Below are 25,411 nucleotides of genomic sequence, written 5' to 3' on the forward strand. Positions count from 1 at the left end.
GGTTGCACAACAGATTTAAGGAACTGCCCCCATTGTTATACTGGCTAAGTTGCAACTCATTCTTAATATTCATGACAATTCACCCAAAAGCAGGACTATCAGCACTTAAATACATAAAAGCACGTCAACAACGATGACTGACAGATTGAAGACTTTATTTTTCAAAGGTAAAAATGCGTTAATACTGAGGAAATGTAGGGTCTATTTTCTTTGCCCAGGCCATGAGACCTCCACTGATGTCTTTCACTGTGACACTGTCCATTTCTGATCCGCTTATCTTCTCCAAAACCTGCACTGCCTTCTGAGAGTCGTTCCCCAGCTTACAGATCACATACACTGGAGGGAAAACAGCAGAGAGGAGAGGCAACACCTTGAAATAACTGTATTGACACCATGTATTCTTAATGAATAAACTAATTCACTTGCATGAGTCAGATCTTTTCAATAAATCAGTTTACAATAAGTTAAAACATGTTTATAATCCCTATAGAGCCCAAATAAACATCCAAGACTTCATAAAATGCAAAGCTAAAGCTCCAAAAAGCTAAATTTAGTTCATAGACAAAGGAAGCATGACATAGTGAATATCCAGAACATCACCAAAATAACAAATTTAATATTCATTTCTCTGAACCAGGCCAGCTGCTCAGGTTGACCGGACTTGTTTTGGAAAAGGAGTCACTTAGCAACCCCATTACAATGTGCTACTAGCTGTCCAAAACAAGCCTTCATCCAGCAGTATGAGTGTACACGAACCACTGTGAATATTCAGGAGTGGCTCTACGTGTCTGTTCATCTTAAACAGACCTCGGATGGTGTTTTGACATGCTACCTGGAGGCTGGCAGTCACGTGCCATCTGCTGTTTCAATTGGCTGATTTTCTCCTGAAGTAATCGGATACTCTCACTCTTCCTCTCCTCTAAACTTGAGAGGGGAATGTCTGGTTCTTCGATAAGGAATATGGAGGACAGGAGGAAAATGAAAAGACAGTATGGCATCATGACAGAATGAAGCAAATGTTGTGGCCCAATCACTGGAAGGATACTGAGAGAGAAAGGTAAGTGGCATATATCCACCTCCACACGAGGGCGCACATCCAACAGGAGATGGGGCTCTGCGTTGTCCCTTAAGGATTTATACTCCTGGAATTACATCACAACAGTCTTAAATGCACACATACTAACAGCTTCATAATTTCAGAGGCGTGGCTGTTATGCTTTGAAAGAAAAAAACATTGATTTATATCTTTAGTCAAACAGGGAAACCCGAATGACCCTCAGCAAATGTTGCAATGATGCCCGTATTAGTATTTGGGGAGTAGTATGAACATTTGAACATTGCTTTTCCTTAAATCACAGGAAACAAAACTGTTTCTAACTGCAGCCCCTTTCACAATCTCCATTACAGCCCAATCAATCATGATCCCCATCTCTGTGCTTAATGACTCAGCGGGTTTGAAAGCGCCAATTCTGCAGAAACATAAACAGATGCAATCCACTGCAACTTCACTGAGTGCCAAATAGAACATATTATTCTTTCCCATAGAAAATCTACAGGCACATTTTCTCTCATTTCCCATTTGGGGCCGGGTCAGCACTGAGATGTAATCAGTTTATGAATGCACAAGAAAATGGAGAAAATTGTGACTAATCATACAATAATCAGCACTAAACACAGCGAGTCACGCAAAGGCCAACTGTTGGAGCTCAATTTTCCTACCTGTACAGTGATCCTCTGATCTCTGGAGAGCAGGTTGAGTTTGCGGCACTGGAATACAAAATAATCAGGCAAGGAAATTTTGGAGCTGCTATATCAATGACAAATATTCCGTTGATTGAAAAAACACTTATAGCAGTTTAAAAATGTCTTTGAAATTCTTGTGTATAGTGCAGAAACTCATGATGAGCTGCAGTAAGCTTATTTTTTTGACCAACCTTATCTGTGGCAGCAGACCCACAGAAAGCCTCGTAGTCTACTAACTGGGTCACCCTGGGGTTCTCTCCACACACAGCACAGCCAGCTTGCTTGGGGCGCAACTTGATGGACCTGAATCTGGCATCTTGGGCATCAAACATCATCAGCTGCTGTCTGCAGGAAGCTGTCACACTGGGTCAAGGAAAGGCTGCTTTTTGAACTTTATCACCATGTTGCCATATTCAAAGAACAAGCTCTTACATCTTCCCTTTGTGTACTGCAATCAAAGCATTAATGCATTTTGGTTGGAAAACAATGCAGAACTTTGCAGGATGACACATTAGAGCCAGTTGTTAGCATTGGGATTACAATGTAAGACAGCGGGCAGGATTGGGCAGAACTACTCAATGATGCAAGTCTTAATGTTAGCGTGAGAAATATCACTATCAGAGCAGCTTCATAATAGTTCTCATAGGAATAACAAATGCAGAGTCAGCAGAGTCCAGGCGGTGCAGATGGAAATTTTCTTTTTTTGCATAATTTCATCAGATAGCCACAAAAACACCCTTACCATCCCTAACTTTAGCTACTGTGAAAGTTATTTCAGCAGGTCTTTGTTGATTTATCCAAACGCTTTGGAGGAAAATTCTCATTGAAGAAACAAACTAGCAAAAAGGGGGAACCATAACCAATGTATGGTTAGGAGTGTAAAATCAAAAGATACATTCGTGTCCAGAAGCAATCTTGAGCACCTCCAATGCTTGAAAGCAGCCCATTATTCCTGGAACTTAAAAAGAGACCTGTTTAATAAAAACTCAGTGCAAAGTTAACAGTGTCTAAGCAGTTGATTGGACAATACTTACCTACTCCTAACACCCCTCCATCAGAACAATTAGTCACTGTCTCTGGGGGCGGGGGGACTGGGTACAGACATCGGTAGCAGGGGCCTCCACAGTAGTTATATACTGTCAACTACACAAACACACAACCAAACAAGAAGAGCATTTTAAGAGTAAAGTTACATGAAATTATCTAGAAAAGCTGAGAAGACTCTTGCCACACTGTTGCAACAAATGGCTTTTCTGCCTTACCTGCCCCTCCATTCTCAGGGCACTTGCTGACACCAGAGGTTTGCCACTAAGCACACAGGCATCGTTCACCAGATAACGAGTGGGGACATTGTCTGAACAATCAGCCACAATGTCATATATGACATCAGGAAAGTCAAGGTGTCATCACTATATGATTTTATAATGACATGAACACATTTACAAATAGTTTAAAGTTCTTTTAATGCGGTCAAAGTAGGAACGACACCTAATGGAATTCCGCTTGATCTCTCTGCAGAAGGATACTGCTGAATGAGTTGCAAGGCGTTCTCTGGCGAGAGCTGCAGGTGGTAGGGGATGCACTCCACTGATGAGTTCAACCTGGAGAGATAAATCGTAATAGATACCCTTAGAATTGAAATAACCGTTTCAAAACCAATATCATAGCTGGGGTTGGTAGTAGTTCAGTTTAAAAGTGCATTGCAACTACTCAAGAAAAATGCAAAACGACAAACAAATATCTTAAAAACAGATATTTGTATACAAGATTATTTTAATTCTAGTAGTAGCATGTGTGTATTGAAATATCATTTATAAACAAATATATAAGTGTCAGTGTTTGTGTGAGTGTTACAGCATCAAATCACTGTCTAGGTTTTTTGTTGGATGGAGAAATAGCGCCCTCATGTGGTCAAGGTTGTAGATACATAACTTAACCACAGTAGGCCCACTGTGAGGGGCACCAAAAACAGCCGTCTCTTAAATAACATGTTTACACAATATTTGTAGAGCGGGAGAAATACACAACCAAATATAACCTGTGGTGAGACTGGAAAGCGCCAGCATGTATTATACAGCAAACCAAGGGTTACACACAAAAAGCACAAACACTGATTATCATAGTTACAGAAAATGTACACATCATATCAAAATACTAACATCGGTTTAGGCAGGAATACATTTCTTAAACGCTCTCGATTACTGTTGTACTAGATTATACTGATACATAAGGTGCTTTGGTACTTGCTATGTCAAGAGGAAAATGTTTCAGTCTCTAATCAGTACCTTCTAACTGCGTTGGCAGCAGACAGAGCCTTAGCCTGGCCCTGGTTCTCCTCCCCATGAAGCACCTGTCTGTGCAGGTTACTGAGTTCCACCTCGTCGTAGTCAAGCAGGCCTAGACGTCCTGTGGGGACAAAAAGACAAACAAGTCCCTCAGAGGTGGCTAACAGCAAATATTAAACTATATAACCAGCATACACAAGACTATTATTAGCATGTTTCTGCTAGCAGCTACATAATTATGTATACATTTGCCCTCAAGTGTACACTACCCGATTATTAAAAGAGCCAATGTGTAATCGGGGCTGTGCGGTGGTTGTGCTGTCTCACAGTAATTAGGTTCCTGGTTTGAATTCCTGTTGGACAGCTGTGGAGTTTGCATGTTCTCCCCGTGCCTCCAAAGACATGCTCGTTAGGTTAATTGGTGACTCTAAAATTGTCAGTCAGTGTGAATGTGAGTGTGGCTGGTTGTCTGTCTCTATGTGTCACCCAATGACAGCTGGGATGGGCTCTTTGACCCCAAACGGGAAAAGCAGAATAGACAATGAACAGATGGATGGAAGTGTAATTGGTGAGCTTCACTTGCAGTGAAAGGTAAATTCATTCTGACTTTGAAAGAGAAACATACTCACAAGAAAAGTGGTTTATAAATCAGGGGTTGTGAATATATATATATATATATATATATATATATAATACATATTTAAAATTGGGGGTATTTTAAATTACTAATTATTGTTGCAAATATCTACCTGACGTTCATTTCTTTGGATTTACTGTTTTGAATATGCCAAATATATGATTTATTTCACTCAACGACATAAGCAACAGGATAACCTACCAATTCCTGCAGCTGCAAGATACTGTGCAAGAGGGCAGCCCAGTCCTCCACAGCCCACTACCAGTACTGAAGTTTTGGATAAGTTTAGCTGACCTATGGAGAATGAAGAGGCACAAAATGTTCTTCAATCAAGACTTGCTGCAAAAGCACTGTACTGCATATAAGACCCTCACTGTCTGTCACCATACTGTACCTTGTACACCAAGCTCAGGCAGAAGGAGCTGTCTACTGTAACGCATGATGTCCTCATTGCTGAGGGTTGCTTCGGCCTTAAGGGGGGTCAGGGGGGTCACTTTGTCATGAAGTTCCAATACAGATGTATAGCTCTGTAACACAAGAGGAAATATAACAAGAGGCTTAAGAAACAAAATCAGACGTGTTGCTTTTATTGGGATATGTGCAAATGTAGACTAAAGTGTGCTTTATCAAGCGACAACCTTGTCTTGCTCAAGTAATATTAAACCATTCCTATTTAAATTAGACTTTTGGTTACTGTTTTCCAGCAAATATTTGATCTTTGTGCTTCTGCATGTTTGCAACTGACGTGTTTTTGTCTCAAACCATCTAAATCTGAAAATATCAAAATACCTTAAGATGAAGATAATGCACACATTTATAGTAGTCTGTATCGTAGGCCAAGTCTGTATTTACACTGCTATTCTTTAAATGCCATGTTGAGGAGATATTCTGATTCTTACTGTATTGGTCACTGAGATTCTGTAACCGATTGTAATGTCACTTTCCCAAGATTCCTGAATAAAACTATAGCTAGGTGCACAATAACACGAGTTAAAAAAAGAGTGGTTTGAAAGGTACTTTTTCCAAAGACACAAACAGGCTATCAGATAACCAAAAGAATATAACTCTTATTCATTTAAGGACGTAATTTATTCAAACTTTCGTACCTTTTCCAGATGAGCCAGTTTATTTTTCAGAGCACAAATCTCTTTATCTTTCTCCTCGAGCTGAGCTTTTAAGCTGCACACGTCTTCATCCATGGTTATTCAGATAGATCCTGCGACTCGTTGACAACAGTTTGACGTGAATTAATATTGACAGTCTATGGGTGAAACATGTTTAACGCCTCCACGAGTGGACTACACTCCAGCTCCAAACTCCAAACTTCCGGGTTGACAACGTGACAATGAGACCACGTGGTCGATGACGTCGATGACTGGTGTTCGTTTCACAGAAATAGAAGGCTCACCAGTTGATAAATATTTACACCATGTGATTTACAATTAGGAAAATAAAAAATCAATATTATGGGTCTGTATCGTTAAAACGTGTTCTGTATGAAAAACGGGTTGAAAAGCTACATTTCCTGCAAATGACAAGAATAATATTTTTGAACAGATACATTTTAGTAAATTGAAATATTGTTTTTATTTAGAAAACAAAAAAAACACATTGCTCAATAGTTACAGACTTTATAGGACGGGAGTGACTATGTCATGTGACCATCAGCCTTTATGTATGCTTTACATGGTTGTCTGTGGTTGATAATGTCCAATTATCAATCTAATTAGATAAGGAGTCACTCTGTCTAAATTCCTCGCAAACTCTCATGGTAAGCACATAAACACACCGCAAAATACAAAGCAGCATCGTGACGCGCTGGTCCTCCCAGGGTCCTCCCTCCTGCTCTTCACATGATCTGTGAGCCTTCCCGAGGAGAGACAGGAATGTTGAGAGACGAGTCAACAACGATTGCTGAGCGGAGCCACGGTCTCTCAATAATGCGTTTTCTTGACTCTGTGGCTATCTGGCTCACAATCATCCACTGCACCAATGGAATTCCCTGGACACAAGAAAAGGTCAGTTCATCAAGATGATCTATTTACATGTGATGTTGTGATAATATAACCAACCAGTCATAATTGCATGTTCACATACCACGAGCAGTCTCTAGAGAGGAAGTGACTAAAACAAATTAAATCCTTTCAACGTGTTTGTATAAAACCCTATAGTCATGTTGCTTACTATTTACTGTGTTCAATTGAATTATTTCAATTATGTATTTATCTTGAACTTATTATATCGTTTCAAAGTTCCCAGAATTTAGATTATTCAGTTAGCATTTTTGAAATGTAATATAAATGTGTATTTCAAATTAGTTAATGTGTCTTTTTAATGTGTTTTCCTTTTAAGAAAAGGGTTAATGCTACTTCAAATAGTAGTGAATGAAAGGGAAACTATAAGCTCTCAAATTCAGTTTGGATATTCATAATATTTTCATTTCCTCTTCCTTGGCACTGTTGTGCAACTCTCTTGAGAAACACCTAGGTAAACCTGGCCATTTATGTCCCTCATCTCTGTTCTTCTTCCTCTCCTCTTTGCCTAGTTGCTATGGCAGCACAGCCATCCTCATTGATCCTCCAATTGCAAGTCTTGATATTTATAGACCTTAAATGGACCCCCTTTTAACCCTCTGGGAGTCTGATGCCCCCCAGCTCTTTGGATGACTATACTCAGTCAGTTACCACATAAGTATAAACCTGATGTGCTGTACACTGCCACTCTGTTATTACTTGGCTGACTACTAGTTACTCAATGTGGGCCTCACCTACATGCATATTGTGTACTGATTTTGCAAGTAAATGTTTTTTTCTGATGTGGTTGAATTAAGTTATACAACAATCAACAAATTACAAAAACATGCAAGCGTTTTAAATAATATGATTTATAGAACTGTGAAAGATGTTTGGGGTTTTGGATTTAATCAAAACAAGCTATGAAGTAGTAAACCTTGGATTCGGAAACTCTAGAATGCCTCTAATTTCCATTAAATCAACAGCCTATAATTGGAGAGCTTGATCAGTGTAATACACAGACTATACAAAGACAATGCTCTGATACTCTTTTACATCCTGAATTCTGCCCTTTTTCATGTTCTCGTTTGTTACCGTGGTTCTCTGCAGGTGAACTTTGAGACCAAATGAAAAGGACACATGGGATCAGGGGATCAATATGTTTTCTTAACCCGTGACTCTGTGTTAGCAATGAATCAATCCTAATAGCTTGAAACCCGAATCCAAAACCATTTTGTCGTCCTTAAATTGTTTACAGGTTGATGTGTTATTTTACAACCATGTTTTTCCAGACGTCGATGTGAGAGAAAAAAAGGCACGCTAATGGGCACACTTCACTTTTCATAAGATCCCTGCTTTTCTAAAGGAACACGTGTGTATTTGAATTCATTTAATCAACATCTATTCACACAGGTCTAATTGGCTCTTGTGTATCTCTGAGGAGGCGTGACAGTGAAATTTACAGTTTGTCTGAAACACAGTGTTTGATGAAAAAAAAAATCTATGGGTTTTTTAGACATGGCTGGATAGTACAGTAAGTGACTTTAATATTCCTTTAAAGGATGGATTGTCTCCTCTGAGCTCAGTAAGAACTTTTTTGAAATTTTCCAATGTTGTAAGATTTAATGACCTGTCCCCTTCTGCTATTTGTCATCCACCACATTGCTCAATTTACTAGCATCATTGTAAAACTGCCCCTGCTGTGTCAGCATGACTGAAAGTAGGAGCTTAAAAATATTCTTTGTACTCTGTTTGTGATAAGAGTTTCTATTCACATGTGATTGAATTAAATACCTGATGTTACCTTATGTTTTTTTGATAAACTGATATAGACATATACTTGTCATTAATGGGAACATATTATGGAAAAACACTTGTACAGTGTTTTTGAACATATATTTGTGTAACCAGAGTGTCTATCAATCCATAAAATGCAAACTAAATCCACCCAGTCCTTTGATTGTGGTCTGCATTAGTCTTAAAACACAGAAAGAATGCTCTGTTTCTGATTTTCTCAACTTGTGACATCACAAGTTGGATTGTGGTAATTATTTCCCCTTAATTTGGTCTCTCCACCCATGGACTCCATCCCCAGCTTAGAGCAAAACTTTTGCGCAGGTCTGCCATTTTTATTCTCGTTAGCAAAGGGGTGATGTTTACTGGGAAAATTCAGGGGGGGGGGTCATTGCAGTTAAATAGATGCACACACCAAAGCAGAGTGTTCTGGGAGAGCTGGTTTCTATAGGGTCACAAACCTCCTTTGGCGCTGGATTCATGTTATATTTTGACCAAAGCACAGTACAGATGTTTCATTTTGACCATAGGGGATTGTTTGAAAAGGTCGCAAAGGGGGAAAAATGTCCCCTTTAAATTACCTTCTGACAGACTTATTTCTGTAACGCCTATTGTCAAGAATTTGCATCAAACAAATGCAGCCAAAATAGTGTCTGTATTCCTCCACTGCCGGTTGATGCACTTTTAACCTAGGAGCCTTTTGCAAGCATTGGTTTGTCATAGCACTAGTCAGAGACGGAACAACATCCATTTTATGTGCTATTTTTATGTAATATCTTTTTAATGTGCTTTTGTCAAATTAACTTTCTCAATTAATTTAGCATATACTTGAAAGCAGAAACAGATCTTTTAATACTTGGAAACAAATTCAGGTGGCAATACAAAAACACCAGAATTCTGTTTCCCATCTAAATTGTATTATCTTGGTTTGCTTCCTCTGGTTCTGTTCAGTTCCATCACAGAGCTCTCACTCTAACACAAGATGAAGTCCAAACAGCCCTGTCTCACACTGACCTGGAGCAGATGTGGCAGAGGGACCTGAGGCCACTGCTGGTTACCAGGTACCCAGGATCTGATGGCAGCCAGACCGTGCAAGAGGTGAGTTTATATGCAAATTAATATGTCATGGTTAGATGACTTTAAAATACAGAAACACTCACCCAACATGGAAAAGGGAATAATGGAAAACAATGAAAAAGTATTTAATGAAAAATCCCATATCCTGTTTCTTGTTGCTAATGCGAAACCCTATTCATTTGGCCACATTATAGCAATTAGATGCATGGGAATAAATCTCACTGGTTTATACTTGTTAGGATGTCCTTCACTCTTTTGTGTTGTTTTCTTCAGAAGTTTAATTGCCTCAAACATAGAAAAGCTAATAATTAAGGTGATTAGGAAAGCAACATCATGAAAGATCTTTATCAAATGTTTGTTTTTGTGCTTGTTCACAGCATATCAAAACAACACTCAGTTCCCTTGGAGCCGGCTGGGAAGTAACAGAGGATAAGTTTATGTCACAAACGCCCTATGGCCCACTGCCCTTCACCAACATAATTGCCACCCTCAACCCATCAGCCAATCGCCGTCTGGTCCTGGCCTGTCACTATGACTCCAAGTATTACCCTCCACAGTGGCATGGGATGGAGTTCCAAGGTGCTACTGACTCTGCTGTACCCTGTGCCATGATGTTGGAGCTGGCACGAGCCCTGGATGAAGAACTGACAGCTCAGAAGGTGATGATCCAATCACAATTATTACCATTCTCATAAATCATCTGTTGTAACAACATAGCACACACTACTACTACTACTACTACTACTACTACTACTACTACTACTACTACTACTACTACTACTACTACAACTACAACTACTGGTGCTTGAAAGGTTGAATTAGACTTTTCAAGGATAGACCATCTTCACATTATATTTACATTGTGTAGTTCTGGCTTGGACGAGTTGTGGTCATGAGTTGCAGGGACGTCAAACAGCAGGGGTGTCAAACTCCAGTCCTGGAGGGCTGGCTTCCTCAGACTGTTAGATGTCTCCCTGCTCGGACGCAGCTGAATCCAATGAGTGACTCGTTATCAGGCTTCTGCAGAGCTTGATGACAACGCATTGGTTTAAAGCAAGTGTGTTGGAGCAGGGAGATATCTAAAAGTCTGAGGAAGCCGGCCCTCGAGGACTGGAGTTTGACACCTGTGTCAAACAGTGACAGGACTAAACTACAGGAAGAATAAGACAAACTAAGGAAAAAACATTGTCCTTAGTCCATCTCTAAATCCTTTTACTTTGTTATTCCTTGTCCATAGCACAGTGAAGATTTTTTTGTCACACATTTCTATGCAACTTTAAGACAAGACATATAGTGATGCATTGATTAGGACCTACTTTTACTGTAGCTGCGGATTAATACATCTTTGTGATATTAGCCCTACAGTCATCTGTGTTCCCATGACAACCCAAATGAAGGGTTGACTTTTTTTTTTTTAACAAAAATAGGGCTCTATGGCAGGTAAATATTCTCTATTAGGCACCAGCTTCACCATAAAACAATAAGATTTTTTGTTTTGCGAAAAATGAATGATCAAAGCACAATCAATGTCTCCTGCTGTAAATTAGCTCCTCGCTAACTCTGGTACAGCTAATTTGCTGAACACTTTCCCTGTCAAAATAAACAAACGAAATATAACGTGAAACATTCTTAGAACAAATGTTATGATTTTGTTCTATTTTATAAGAATTAAGACAACTATGGTGACAACAACAACAATGGAGATTTAATCCACTATGATTTATTTTAAAAAAAAATTGGTATTCATGTAGCTTGTTCCTCTGGCCTTCTTCTGTTTCATAGTTGAGCTCAGACCCCTGTCTAGTGGGTACACAACATCAATGCCTGTGACAGTGAGAGATCAGCCATGGGACAAGTTTATCAGACTCAGCTATCTGACTCAAAGGTCATTGAGTGAATAGACGTGACATTGAATACAAATACATCAACTGCCAATGAGGCATATAGATGATGAATACTGCAGTTGATACAATTGAAGAATTAAAGAAAATGTAATTCCCCAAAACAGAAGTGTATTTTTTAGAACGGTGTGACACTAAATAATTAACTGAAATGTTTTTTATAAAAAACTTCCTGAGGAAAAACAAAAGCATTTGTGTCATTGTAATCTCAGGGCCACTAGGTGGCAGCAAAACTCTGGAATTGCAGACTGCTGTGGCGCAGAGCTTCATTTTCTTTACTTCCCATGTAGTGCTCTAGTCCCGACCTGACCCTGCAGTTGCTCTTCTTTGATGGCGAGGAGGCTCTTTTCCAGTGGACCCCCACAGACTCCCTGTATGGTTCTCGCCACCTGGCCCAGAAGATGGAGAACACCCCTCATCCCCCTGGAGCCTCAGACACCAACCAACTCCACGGCATAGTACATCACAGTTTCTCTTTCTTCTCTTCCTAAACAACCTGAGATAAGCATAATCTCTTGATAATAGTCAAGATCATCCCTTTGTTAGCCCGTATCATCTTCAGTACAATCTCCTTAACCCTGATCTGTCTTACACACACAGACCACACAGACACTGAGGCAAGGGAGGTGGATGTCTTCAATAGTTTTGTTTTGAAAATAAATCTCAAAGCCAAATATGTCATCATCTGGGAGGTTTGGATGTCTTGATATCAAACATTATATATTATACTTTCAAGATAAAAAGACACCACATTAATTGATGTAGGTTTGTATGTATCCTAGCTTTGGAGAGATAGTGTTACAGTTCAACACCAAAATGTGTGGACAGTGTGAGATAAGGCATGCTGTATCTTGAAGGACCGAGCGTGTGAGATTGATGCAATAAAACAGACAAATTGGTTCTCAGTGTCATGCAGAGATTTAGTTGAGCTTTGATGTCAGTGGGTTACACCACAACACCTCACTGCAGTGGTTCTGGGCTTTTTTTTTACGATTTAAAGTGAGTTTTTAACGAGAGCATAACCCTCCTTCCACATGACCTCTTTTGTGTTTTTTTCTCCAGGACCTGTTTGTGTTATTGGACCTGATTGGGGCGCCTAGCCCACGCTTTGGAAGTCAGTTCCCCAACACAGTGCAATGGCTCTCCAGACTGCAGAATATTGGTGAATAATCAAATGTTTTACTGATTCTATTGCACTTCTTTTTTTTAAAGCTTTGCCACATACAACCCATTTTAATTTGAGAACCATTCATATATATGTATATGTATGTGTGTGTGTGTGTGTGTGTGTGTGTGTGTGTGTGTATATATATATATATATATATGGCCACAAATAACAATGTCTGAATAGCTTTTTCCATGTGCACACATTTCTTTTTAATGCCTTGATAAGAAACAATTTGGCCTTTCAGAATATTTAGATTATTTAGTTTCTAATCATTGCCTTATAGCTACTTTTATTTTATTTTTATTCATAACTTATTTGAGGTAATATCACATGCTTTTGTGCACCTGTTAGGATTCACCATGATTTGTTTTTGGGGTTAGCTGCATGAATTGCCAGCACTTGCATTAACCACTTTTTGGTCAGCATGAATAAGTAAATCGATGCATTATTAAATTGTGAATTACTGAAATTTAAAGTTTTTTAAAATCTGAATCAAGAGATGTAGTTTCCCCTCATTGTCCTCTTCCCTATATCCTCAGAAAAGCGTTTACACTCCATGAACCAGCTTGTGGATCATCCTGACAGCGTGGAATATTTCTGGCCTAATCGACCTATTGCCTCCATACAAGATGACCATATACCATTCCTAAACAAAAGTATGCATACCAGGAAACACAACTAATGACACTCATGATCAGTTACATACATTGCATTGTACTAATAGATGGTGCTCATCATGTGCCTCTCTCTCTCAGGTGTACATGTCCTGCACCTTATCCCCTACCCCTTCCCATCTGTTTGGCACAAGTTTGAAGACAACGAGCAGAACCTGGATCGTTCCACCATTCAGAACCTCAACAAGATCCTGCAGGTTTTTGTTCTAGAGTACCTCAATGCCAGACCAATCGTTGTTTCAACAGCACAGGGTGCCCTATAGAAGAAAAAAAAACAGCAGCATTATTTTGCCTTTTCATTGGAAATATCTTCAGTTAAAATGTCTGAAGCCTTCAAAACACCAATATTTTTTCATGACCTTATACCAGAGATGTAAAGTTCAGACATCCAATTTTATGAAACTGTAGGAAAAAATGTGTTCATGTTTACAGTAGGTTATTGCTTTGGAGAGACAGGTTGCTTGCATAGCTTAATGTTCAATTCATGAAAGACTTGGATACTTGGAGCCTGAGTCCTAAGTCTTCTGTAGCAAACAGAGGCCATCGAATCGACTGTGTGTTTAAAATACTGCTACTACTGCTCTCTTTATGTTCGCCTTAAACCTTCATTTAGACAGTGAGGAAGTGTCTCAGTGTCCATACAAAAGTCTAGAATCCAGAGCCGCAAAGAGATGGCAGCATTGTGGATGAAAAAAGAATGTGAGTCTTAAATGCAATGACATTCTATTTTTCAGAAAATTCCAAGGCCACTTTGAAATGCATGTATCCATTGCAAGTTTAAAGTGGCCATTAGTTTCATGATGTATTTCTCTAGGTACAGCTGTAGCCAACTCATTCTAATGCTTACATGTTATGAAATCCAGTATCCCTAATCTTTTTTTAAAAATCTGTGATACCATACATATACAATAGATTGCTTTTCATATGAAGCTTCACATGATGACAATGCAAAGTATACAACAGAGACGCTTTCACGGTGTGTGTTTCAGCTAATGTGCAACATTTCCTCCTCTGTAGAAAATCTGTTCAGTGTTTAAAGAGCAAACTTGTCAGCTCCATGAAGTACGTTTATTTGAACACTAATTACATCTTTATCCCTTCATATCCTGACATTTTAGAAAGTGAAGTGGATAACTTCCTGTGCTGGGGTTCCTGTCTTTGTTTGTATGACTTTGTGAGTCTGATATTTAAGGTAGATTCCAGAATAATATACAGTGCCAAAACTGGACTTCCTGTACTATGAGGCTAAAATAAATGATCATGCAGAGTTTGCTTGTCTTCTCATTCTTTGTGTTAATGTGGATACGTATCTTGGCTTTGCTCTAAAGCTTTGGCTTTGTGATTATTGAAGTTGACTGTTTGTATGAGGAAATATGAAAGCTTTCTGTTATCCTAACCTTTTAAAAAAAAGCCAAGAATAGCTCATAACTTTCTTCCAGTTTTGCATTTTGCCCTCAGCCACAGAGCTTGGACGCTGACTTCCTCAAACAGACTAAACAGCCCTTTCATCCCTCTGCCTCACCTCGACAACAATCCCATGATTCATTTAATCCTATCAGGGAGGACCTCCCCTGAATTCCTCACCACCCAAAATCCCTTTCAATCCAGCCCTCTCCCATGAGAACTGAGCGGGGCTCTGGCTCTCCCGTTAGCTGCAATCTGAAATGTTTGTGATGTCTGGCAACAGAGAACACCAACATTAGATGGATCTTATCTTGACGAATATTTGAAGTGTATGTTGTGGAGAGCTGTTTTCACCTAAATCTGAAGTGTGTTATATTATTTAACCTTGAAATCTGTGTTTCTAGCATTGATTTACTTTCAGGCTTATTTCACCAGTCATTGATTTCTGAACACATCCTAAATTTAAACATTTGTTGTCTGTTGTTTAGATACAAATATGTACTTGATTTTGTTGCAATTTCCATGGCCTAAAAAAATCCTGTATCTTTGTTGTAACTTCTTTGCAGAGGTGTTTTTTTGTTTTGTGTTTATTTTTTTATTTTAATTTTAATAATTGTCTGTCTTGTTTCAGTCATTTGATCAGTAATATTAGCATGTAAGGGCAGTGCAAGTGGGAAGTTAAGCAAATTGTTGTAAGTAACTGTATTTAGGCAGTATGTTTTGTCTCACAACAAATTGATGTGTGCTGAACTTTAATAACAGCAGAGCTTTAATCTTCAGCTGATTACAGTGCAGTGCACATCTTCCAGCTGTAAAGTAATTGGTAAGGTCTGGACTGTCCCATGCAAGGTGTGTTTGTTTGGAAGTAGTAAGATGAAAAAAGGTAATCGAATGTCAGAAACCATAAAACTTCTTAAAAATGTAAGGCATACAGACAGATAAAGCTACATGGTGCTCGTCTTTGGCGCTGTTCTAGCAGTAGACATGCAGTAGAAGCAGCGCTCACTGCTCCGTTTCTATAACTTATAACATTATATCATTTAAATTAGCAATGTTTACAATTAGTGGGTGTTACAATGTTAAGCACCGTTGTGAGCATGTCTGTACAAGACATGTAAGGCAGACTGCTCAGTCTATTATTATGCTTGTGAAGAAGCAAACGACCAACAGAGAGCAGTAGTGGGTCACATTCAGTTTTAATAAAGACAATGAGTCCCTTCTGAGTGACATGTTTTTTTCCTCTGTAAAATATTGTATTCTCATTTATTAAATAATGGTATAACAAAGTCAGCTTATTATAGTTCATACGTAATGTCAATTTAAAAGGATCAGTTTGCCATAGAAAAATAATGTGTTTAAATTTTACAAAAATATATGTACGAGCAGACACCATAAGTAGCCATTAAAATCACATGGACGGATTGAGACGTTGTCCGTGTTCTTGTTTATTTATCATTTTCATACACAATGACATGCCTTCATTTTTAAAACAGGGCGGTGAAAAAACATCATGCGCTACATTCATTTAGACTCTGTAAATTTCTATGCCAATATATAAAACTGCAAGTTAAATACAAAATTACGTTTGTGTCTTTTTCTAAATTAAAAAATCAAACCGGTAGGTACAAATAAACAAAAAAAATGATAGGAAGAAGATAGGTTGGTGGCGACATTGTGAACTTCATCTATAGGATTTCCCTCTTGTTACTTGTTGAAACACAAGGATTCAAATCAAAAGGTATGCAATACACACAAAAAACATTAAAATGGTGGAATAACAATGTCTGCACAAATTGCAAATGTATCTGGATCTGAAAAGAGCATGTTATACTCGATTTTTTTAAGTCTTATTTCCAAAGCACCGAGGTTCCAGTTTTACAGGACTTCTCAATAGACCGTGAACGCAGCAGTGATCCCAGACCGGGCGGTGAGGAGTTGTGGGGGATTTCAGTCCTGCCTCCAGTCACGCGTGTCCAGAGTCGTGTACTGGGTGAACACAGACGAGTTGCAGTAGCGCCGACCTGTTGCGAAGAATGTGAGCGCAAGTTTCTTGGTTTTGAAATCATAGACCCTCGTCTACAAACTTAGACACGTTTCTTGTGTCTTTGACTGCGTTAAAGAAGTCATGGAGCCGATAACGAAGTGGACACCAAAGCAAGTTTTAGACTGGATGAAAGGTAAGCCTCGGAGCGCTGTGTGTGTATCGCGTTAACTTACTTTTTGTTGACGGAAACAATTGTCCATTAACGACATTGCTTCCTCTTTGAAAGTTTCTGTGTTCTGAACTCCTCAGTTATCTCGGGTTGGTTTCATAGAAACTGCTCCTGTGTGACAACATACCTCAGCCGACACACAAAACAACACGACTGCATTTCTTTTACTCTCACTGTCAGCAAGTTGAGCTTTTTTCATTCACACGAGCGTCACGCGCCGCACTTTAATACACCTGCTAATCTTTGAATTAGTGTAGTTTGTGTTCTGGCTGACAGACATAAGACCACACTGTGATGTAGTGTGAAGAAATGGTGTTTCGTCCGATTATAGGCTCGTCTTACATTGATATATCAAAAACATCAAGTCACTAAACACTGTTCCCCCCGGGTCTTTACCTCAAACCAGTTCCGTTGTGTAACTGAGCAGGTGAGGAATAACAATGAACACTTGTTTATGAAATCACTTACTCATAGTGGGCTACACTTTCATAAATGATGTGGGATGAAACTACTCATTCTAATGTAAACCTGTATGTTTTTTCTTGGGGAAACTGTCTAATCTGTTGAATCTCATCAGTCATCTGGTGCTTTTAGTGCTTTGTAGATTCTGACACCCATAAAAGTCTTACCTGTTTCAGACTCCCAGAGGAATGCCGTCATCAGTTTTGGATCAGTCACAGCGTTGGTATTTCCAGTGAGGGAGACCAAATGGCATGTGAAGTATGGTTGGACATATTTACAGCGTTGTTGTTTCCAACACTTACATATCTAAATTGTGCGTGTGTATATTATCTGGCTTTCAGAGTAATGGGTTGTTTATGTGGCCGGCAAAAAGACACAAAGTTGTTGATCTTTACTGTCAGGAAAATTTGGAAACTTCCCCAAGCAAACGTAGGTGACTTCCTTCCACAGTTAGTGTGTCGGGTCGAGCTGCTTTTGAAAATATTTGGCTGTATAACAGTGATGTGGTGCTATAACTGCTGATTGAAGCATGCCTGCCAGTGCTCATTGATAGTGGGGAGCTATTGGGGATTGTGGTGGTGGTGGGGTTAGTTTCAGTGTGTCCAGTGAAAAGGGCTCAGCCAGGGCACCCACGCACAGAGGATTAGTTGTCCACCCCGCCCCCCCCCCCCCCCCCCCTTGCTGTCAGTCTTGTTCAAATCTGACTCAGCAGTTGTCTCTAGGTTTTAACCAGTGGATTTTCAGACCTTCCTGCAAACATTGAACAGTGAACTGACAGCAGGCCATTCATAAGGACATTTTATTCATCCCTTTACAAACCCAGGCAATGGATGACATCAGAACATGTCATCTATTTATTGCTGGACAACTTTATGATGTAACTTTAAAATATAATGCAGTAGTGACAGTGAGGACAAACAGATGATGCAGTCGTCTACAAAAGGAAGCTTTCCTTATTGTTGTTTTGCAGGGCTAAATGTAGTTTTGTACGTATCAGTCTCTAATCACTTGTTAGTGGTTGTTAATATTTCATGTCTACATTTGAGAGCACAGTCTACTGAAGCTACGTTCCTTATGTGTTAAACATAACTCGTCAATAAAGCTGATTCTGATTCTAAATAGTGATTTGCCTCTTCATCTTTATCAGTTTGAAGTTGGAACCTACTTTTTTATTTCGCCATTCTCCGTTATTATCAGCTTTCTCCACACAGCCTGTTAGCATATAGCTAACACACAATATGGCGGATGATCAGTTTTGGATTCTGGGAGTGAGGTCCCGCCCACTCATCTGTGATAGATCTGTAGCTATAACACGAGGAACTAGCCATGTAGTTTCAGCCCTGCTAACCAAAAAGATTTTTTTTGTGACGTCGAAGTCTCCTTTTCAGAACAGAAACACAGAGCTCGACCGACTCAGGGGGAAAATGAGGGTGGCATGCAAGACCATTAAAAAAAAATACTGCCAGGTTTCTAATGATACAAAGCTCAATGCAAAGGGGGTGAAGTATTCCTTTAATTCTGAAAGTTTTAACATGTCATATCTTGAGGTAAACTCAACGTGCAAGTCAATCTCAGTGAGGACATGTTCGTTTAGTCTCAGCCTGTGTTCCACTATCAGGTCTAACATGTTTGTGTTTAACGACTAAGTACCAGTACATAGCCAAGAAGGGACTGAAGTTCTTATCAGTGTCCATGACAAAGAAGACATTGCGCTGCCTTCATACGCAGCAACAGCCACAATGTACTCACGGATGGCTGAAGAACAACCTGCTTAATCCTTTCACACCGACGACGAGCAGCATCAGAGCGAAGTGGAAGCCATGCCAGGAGCAGGGTCATGGCCTAATGTTGACCTGTTTACGCCACAGTGACAAACACGGTTGTTTCCAGAGGGGTTGCGCCTGCATGACAAAAGTGAAATGCAACTCCCAGAAAGCACCCAAAAGGCCCTACACACGCTCTCATTCGCCTCAGGGTGTTGTCTGTTTTTGTGTATTGCAGCAGTCGTTAATGACTTGCGTCCATTGTTCAAGGAGATCAAGCAGTGGTTGGTGGATGTTTATTGCCAGGGAAAGGGGAATTGCTTGTTTCAATTTAAACACAGTTTTATTTGTTGTTTGGGGACTAAAGAGGCCCTGAGGCATATTTCCCTCCCCACAAACTCTGATCTTCCAGATGGACCAGTGTTCATGTGATCACTATTCCATACGTCACGTGTGCAACTACTTAACCTGGAGGACACAAGCACTTGACTGATAACAGTACAAATGTCCCTGCTCTGCAAGTAAATTGATTACACAATTTAGCAATTTAATGAAGGCTATATTTAAGGAGCTATATCCTACAAGATATGATGTGACTTTTGTTGATCCCCAGTGGGGAAATTCGATCGTTACAGCAGCAGAACAGAATTCAAAAACAAAAACAAAAAACCCCAATAAAATAGCAACATAAATACAATTCCAAAGTAGTATGGGGGGATATATACAGAGAACTATAATGGGATGAACTCAACAGGACAATGAAAAATAAAAAACATTAATAATGTGCAGTGAATGGCCAGTGAAAACATTTTTTAAAGTGACGTGTAATCAGAGGGTTACGTGAACAGTAGATTGATAGTTATAAAGTATAATAAATATAGTGCAGTTTTGACTAGAGTATAAATATATAGTTATAAAAATATAATATAAAGAAGTATAGATCAGTATAGATATAATATAATAAACTAAGTGCCCTTTCCCCCACTTCAACAAATCCACCGCCTGTCCTCCAGTAGCAGCTCTCCATACTTGAATACTGGCTCATCACATTTCAGAGTTCTTAATCCAGACATACTGTATTAGGTGTGTGTATTTTTGATAAGGATTTATTTTGAGCAAGAGTTCTTCTGATGTAGGCTGGACTTCTCACAGCCCTTGTTGACAAAGAGGCCCGTTTTACACACATCTACTCATAGAATGGCTCCATCTGTGTGTGACCCTTTCCCATAACAACATATCTGATATGAACGGTCGGATATAGTTCAACCACTTCATCCCACAGTTGTTGATTTTTTTGATGTCATGCAGATGGAAACACAAGAGTTGTAGCAAAGGTTTCGCGTAGCATTCTCCGTGTTCTCAAATTGCGCCAAAGGTCCAGGGTGATAACTCGCCGGTCAGAGAAGTGGCGCGCGTGAATGTGCTTTTGTCGTTGACCAAATGAGTGCTTGGGGAAAAACATGAAGCTCGTGTCTGAGTCGACACATGCTTGAATGGCTCCACTGATGGCTACCTTCAGCAGCCTTATCTTTCGAGCTGATAGTGAGGTGTGGGCCAGTGATGGTCCATGATCCTTATCAGGGCTAAAACAGACACTTCCTTGACTGGAGTGTGAACAGATGTGCAGACCCCCTCAACCTTTTATTGAGGCGTCCAACGCTTCTGTGAAGTGTCGCTCAATCGGAACTAGTGGAGTACTACGTTTGGGTTTAAAAGACCCCTGGTCTGATTAATCCATGTTAGCTAAGATTGCAGACTGTGTGGATGTGCGGAGAGGACAGGTGTTCAATGACTCCAAATGCAATCTTTAAGAACAACGAGAATCTGTTAAGCCCATCAAAAGGCTCCATGTATTACAGGAAAGTCACAAATTGGAATCATTATTCTATTCTTTCTTTGTCCTCCCTTAGAGAGAAAGCTCCTGTTTTTGTCATTTTACCACTTTCAACTTATTTAGCTTTTTAAATCAGCCCTATTGTGTTCAATTGATTTAGCAGATAACCCTGTTACCTTTCCATAGAAAATGACCTTTAGAGTTGAGGGGAAGTGCTGTAAGAGGATTCCCTCTGGGGAGAGGCGACTGAAAGGGATTGGCTTGGTTTGGTTCCTGTCGGCCCCTCCATGGCCTGTTTCTCACACGGCCTGGTGTCCAAAGTCTCATAGCCTCGGGAGCTGCTCCATATGGAGACTTCTGCAGAAATAATCTTGAGGAGACAAAGACACACAAAAAAACTACATTCTGTGTCTTAAAATTGCGCTTGAAAGTTTTCACTCACTTCAGGCTGCAAGACAGCTTTGATAAAGTGTGTTACTAGTTCCAGCTAATAATCTGTGATGCGTTTATAGCCTCGGCAGGGAGGAAGATTTTAATCAGTAATCCACAATCACTTTGCATTTGCATGTATCTCCAACGGTTCATCTCTGAGTGCCGTGAGAGGAGAGTGTCCCCTCAAATGCCTGCCAGACCGCATTAGACCAGTTTGCTTTTCATTCAAATCTAAAATGCACATTGCAAATCTCCCGGATGATCTCGGCTTAGCAGGACCTGCAAGCTCTTTGGCTCGGCTCCCAAAGAGACTCTGCTTGTAAGGTGCTACGCTTAAGCCGCGGGAATAAAAGATCAGACCTTAGGTGGCACAGTGGACGCGGGGGCCAACTTGGATCACATGCCGACTGACCTCTCGTGCAGGGATGTCAAGTGCGTGTCCCGGGCTGGCTCTCGCTGCTTTTACTGTGCCCGAAGGCTCCCTCTTGCAGTCATGCAATTGAAGTCTTACCAATGTTATTAAGAGTCTCAAATCGCTGCCGTACCAGAGCTGTGCGCGTAGTGGTGGGGAGAAATAAAGCAGCCCGTGGCTCGGCTGGCAGTGCTATCTAAGCACTGCTAACACATTAATGCTCAGATAACCCCAGAACATGACAGGAATGCAGTCAACTGTTTTTTCCCCCCTGACCAAACCCGAGCACCTCTGGGAATGGGCTGTCAAAACAGGTCACACATGTCCTTTGTTGAATTTGGAGCCACCAAACGCTTTTAACAGATCTAAAACGCCTGACCGTACATGGTCACATCAATGATTATGCTTTAATGTCGTGTCGTTTAATTTCGATCATGAAGGAATCTTTAACTGTTACTCACTTCTGGTTTAACTGTGATCTTGGGCAGATGCCAGATCAGAGCTTGTGCATGTTCAGACTAGTCCAGATTTTCCCAGTCCTCCACTCTCGAGTGACTGAATTCCTTTCAAGTTATTCACACAGTTTACACGACAGTCACCCATCGGAAACACAGACTCCAGTTAAACCTCAAGAGAATACCCTGACCCCTTGTTTTCTGTCCCCATTCCATTTTGTGTTTGCAGGATAGCATTGTGCAGCTAACGCATTGGGACTTCATGTTATTGTCTGTAGGCTTCAATGCACATGTTCTTGTTTTGACGTGCCCGAGTCGGTCAACACTCGTGTGCTGTCTTCTTACATTAGAGAGTGCCGATAGACAAGGCAGCTGTAATGTGTTAGCCTTTGTTTGCACAACATTTGACGGTGCATTGATGAGCCCTGAGACGCTACCGGCATGGCTCCGTGAACCCTGATTGGCTCGGTGGGTGAAAAGTGTTTGAACCAGGAAACTGAAAGACACCTGTATGATTAATGGGAAGGCCCAATCCTTTGTTTGTGGTTCTTTTCATCTGTGATTTTTCCATGCCGCTCTGCAGAACACAAAACTGGAAAGTTCATAATACTTATACGTGGACAGAGCTCTGACTCACATGATGTTTTTACTGAATGTGTCGTTAAGATTCCTCAAGCTTAGAGCGGTTAGATATTAATGATGTAAAATCCAATTTACTGCTTTCATTCCTGTCCTCTCCAAACAGTAACGTATATCGACTGTATGCAGGTGACTCAAGAATATGAGCCAAGCATGAAAGATCCAGCCTGACCTGCTTCACCATTTAGGACTCGGTTTGCAACCTCTGAACCTCCTACAACGACAAACTGAATAAATTTGTACTATCTGAATTTTTTATTTTTATTTTTATCTTTAAGCGGCAGAAAGTTGATTAAACGAAATGTGTTCCATTGAACTCGATTCAGTAGGTTTCAACAAAGGATATTAGAGCAAACCCAGGGTTTCAATTAGTTCAAGCAGGGAGTGGTACCTCCTGTTTGAGGATATTCCAGACCAGAGAAACAATCATGGGGGATTCTGTTGATCCTTTCTTTTGTTCCCATTGGTACAACCACCTGGGAAAATCTACTCACGTGCTCTTCATCTCTGTTTGTACAGTACGCGGTTCACTTTCCAGAGAACAGTACATGTATTATTTATGGCAGCATGACGGTCCCTTTTATGCGACTTAGGTCAGGGAAGCCGCGCTAGCAGGTGTCCAAACCTCACCTGCGGATTTCTCTTGTGCTCTATGTCGGCGTAACTTATGTGTGTTCAGGATGCATCTGTCACTGCTTTGGAGCACAAAGACAAAATGAGAGGACTCGTCCTGAAACACCATGACAGACAGTCAGTCTGGCTGTCAGTATGGTGAGCACAGGACAACATGCAGTGTGTGAATAAATGTGTCATAGGTCCCATGACACGGTCTGCAGGTGAAGAAGAAGAACAGCTCCCCCGGGCCTGAAGGCTGCCACATTACAGGAGTTTAATCCCTGGGGATTTTAAGGGACAGCTAATGATATGTTGCTCTTTATTGAGTGTGAATCTTGTTGTTAGCATGCTAGTGGTTTATTCTTCTTCTACAAAGGGATAGATGATGTTCATTTTGACTTCTCCTCTTCTGACCCTCAACACAAGCTACTTGTAAATCCTCAGATTTTGACATTGACGTCTCCTCTTTCTCTCCCTAATTCACCCTCCTACAATTGCATCTAACCCCCATTCCCCTTCCCCCCCCCCCCCCCCCCCCCCCCTCCCCCCCCTTCCCTACTTCCACTGTCACCATAGTAACCTCCCTTTTATTTACAGAGCCAGTCGTTGCTTTGGCTCTTCATTGTGAAGAGGGGGGGTTAACAAAGTGCTTTAGCCTTGGAAGAAATCGGGCAACAATGTCAGATGTGTAAATGGAAACCAAGGAAGGGAATCAGCCCTGCCGAGACCTGCTGCTGGATGTGATGGGGGGGAGGGGGGGGGGGGGGGGGGAGGGGGGGGGGGCCGCACTGACTGGATTTAAGAGGTGTTGCTGTAGATTTAGTCGAGCCGAGCTCTTATGAAGAGACGCTCCACGGGTGATGCACAACGGAACCGAGCAAGTACTACGCTCAACCATCAAAGACGACCAAAACATTGCAACACAACATAATGTATGCAAAGATAAGTCTCAACTGGTCACATGGTGTCTATAAGAGCACACTTTTCCCACGGACACGTTCCCTCCTAAAACCGTGTTCATCTTTACTGTGGTTTCCATAGGCAACTATTATGTTGTTAGTAAACTGCTCTGTAATCAGTACGTCGGGCCACCCTGATCATACGGTGTACGGGAGTGTGTGTGTGTGTGTGTGTGTTGGGGGGGGGGGGGGGTTCTATAACCTGTTTATGTCTCTGTGGGTCGGACTCTGGCGAAGAAGGGAACTTTTAAACGTGGTCATTTTCTTCTTTGTCTCTCCTTTGTATTTTTTCCCCCCGTCCCTGCCCTTTTGATCCCGAACGTTTAGCCTCTCTCCCTCCATCTCTTTGTCTTTGCAAAGATCAACAGTCTTTAATCACAGTTGTTTTCCTCTGGACATAATGTATACATTGAAGCAGAGTGAGTAGTTTAGAAATCCTGTTCATACACAAAACACACCAGAGCCTGTTGAGCAACATCCCATTTTCAGTTAGTGACTCCTGCTGGGCCGCACAGAGTGGAAGTTCTTAATTGCTTTTCTTGATGCTTTTTTAAAAATTGTTATTATTTTTAAACTGGGAAGAGCAAAGATGATTCCCATCCTAGAGCTGCCACTGTGTTGCACTGTGTCGTTTAAGGACACTTAAAAACGGTGTTTCATCTGGAATACTTGGCCACAAAAAGATGAACGATTATGGTGGTTTGGAAAAGAAGCAGAGGGCAGAGGAGTGGTGGAGACATTTTTAAAGCCCTTGTCCTTTCTGAAGTGGCTGTTTATGCTATCGCTAACAGGCTGCGGCGTGGCCGGAGAGCAGCGAGTGTTTGTGTTGGCCTGAGAGGCTCGCTCCAGTCACGACCCCTGGTCCCTGTCAAACACACGGGGGGCCACACAGCTGTACACTCCCCTGACACTGTCTCAGGCCTTTTACATGA

The 25,411-nt window shown here is 40.7% G+C and overlaps 3 protein-coding genes across 3 annotated transcripts in view; 2 read left to right on the forward strand and 1 right to left on the reverse strand.

Annotated features, from left to right (window-relative positions):
* Positions 1–138: 138 nt before the first annotated feature.
* On the reverse strand, positions 139–6,046 carry mocs3 (molybdenum cofactor synthesis 3). The gene is made up of 13 exons (XM_079370095.1): positions 5,772–6,046; positions 5,060–5,192; positions 4,867–4,959; positions 4,029–4,149; positions 3,270–3,344; positions 3,006–3,123; positions 2,778–2,886; positions 2,639–2,701; positions 1,935–2,098; positions 1,720–1,767; positions 1,046–1,142; positions 833–940; positions 139–336 (listed from the first exon to the last, which is right to left on the reverse strand). The coding sequence occupies exons 1-13, from the start codon at positions 5,862–5,864 to the stop codon at positions 179–181; spliced, it is 1,380 nt and encodes a 459-aa protein (XP_079226221.1). The 5' UTR covers positions 5,865–6,046; the 3' UTR covers positions 139–178.
* A 312-nt stretch (positions 6,047–6,358) lies between these two features.
* qpct (glutaminyl-peptide cyclotransferase) lies at positions 6,359–14,558 on the forward strand. The gene is made up of 7 exons (XM_079369029.1): positions 6,359–6,683; positions 9,423–9,569; positions 9,926–10,207; positions 11,740–11,907; positions 12,512–12,611; positions 13,157–13,273; positions 13,373–14,558. Exons 1-7 carry the CDS (start codon positions 6,519–6,521, stop codon positions 13,552–13,554), a joined length of 1,161 nt encoding a protein of 386 aa, XP_079225155.1. The 5' UTR covers positions 6,359–6,518; the 3' UTR covers positions 13,555–14,558.
* A 2,043-nt stretch (positions 14,559–16,601) lies between these two features.
* Positions 16,602–25,411, forward strand: part of LOC306840032 (connector enhancer of kinase suppressor of ras 3-like) — a 45,186-nt gene continuing 36,376 nt past the window's right edge. The window contains exon 1 of the mRNA XM_079369043.1: positions 16,602–16,872. Within this exon, the coding sequence (XP_079225169.1) occupies positions 16,821–16,872 (52 nt within the window). The 5' untranslated portion in view covers positions 16,602–16,820. The remainder of the gene's footprint in view (positions 16,873–25,411) is intronic.

This window comes from Symphodus melops (assembly GCF_947650265.1).
Source record: "Symphodus melops genome assembly, chromosome: 19".
Classification (NCBI taxonomy): domain Eukaryota; kingdom Metazoa; phylum Chordata; class Actinopteri; order Labriformes; family Labridae; genus Symphodus; species Symphodus melops.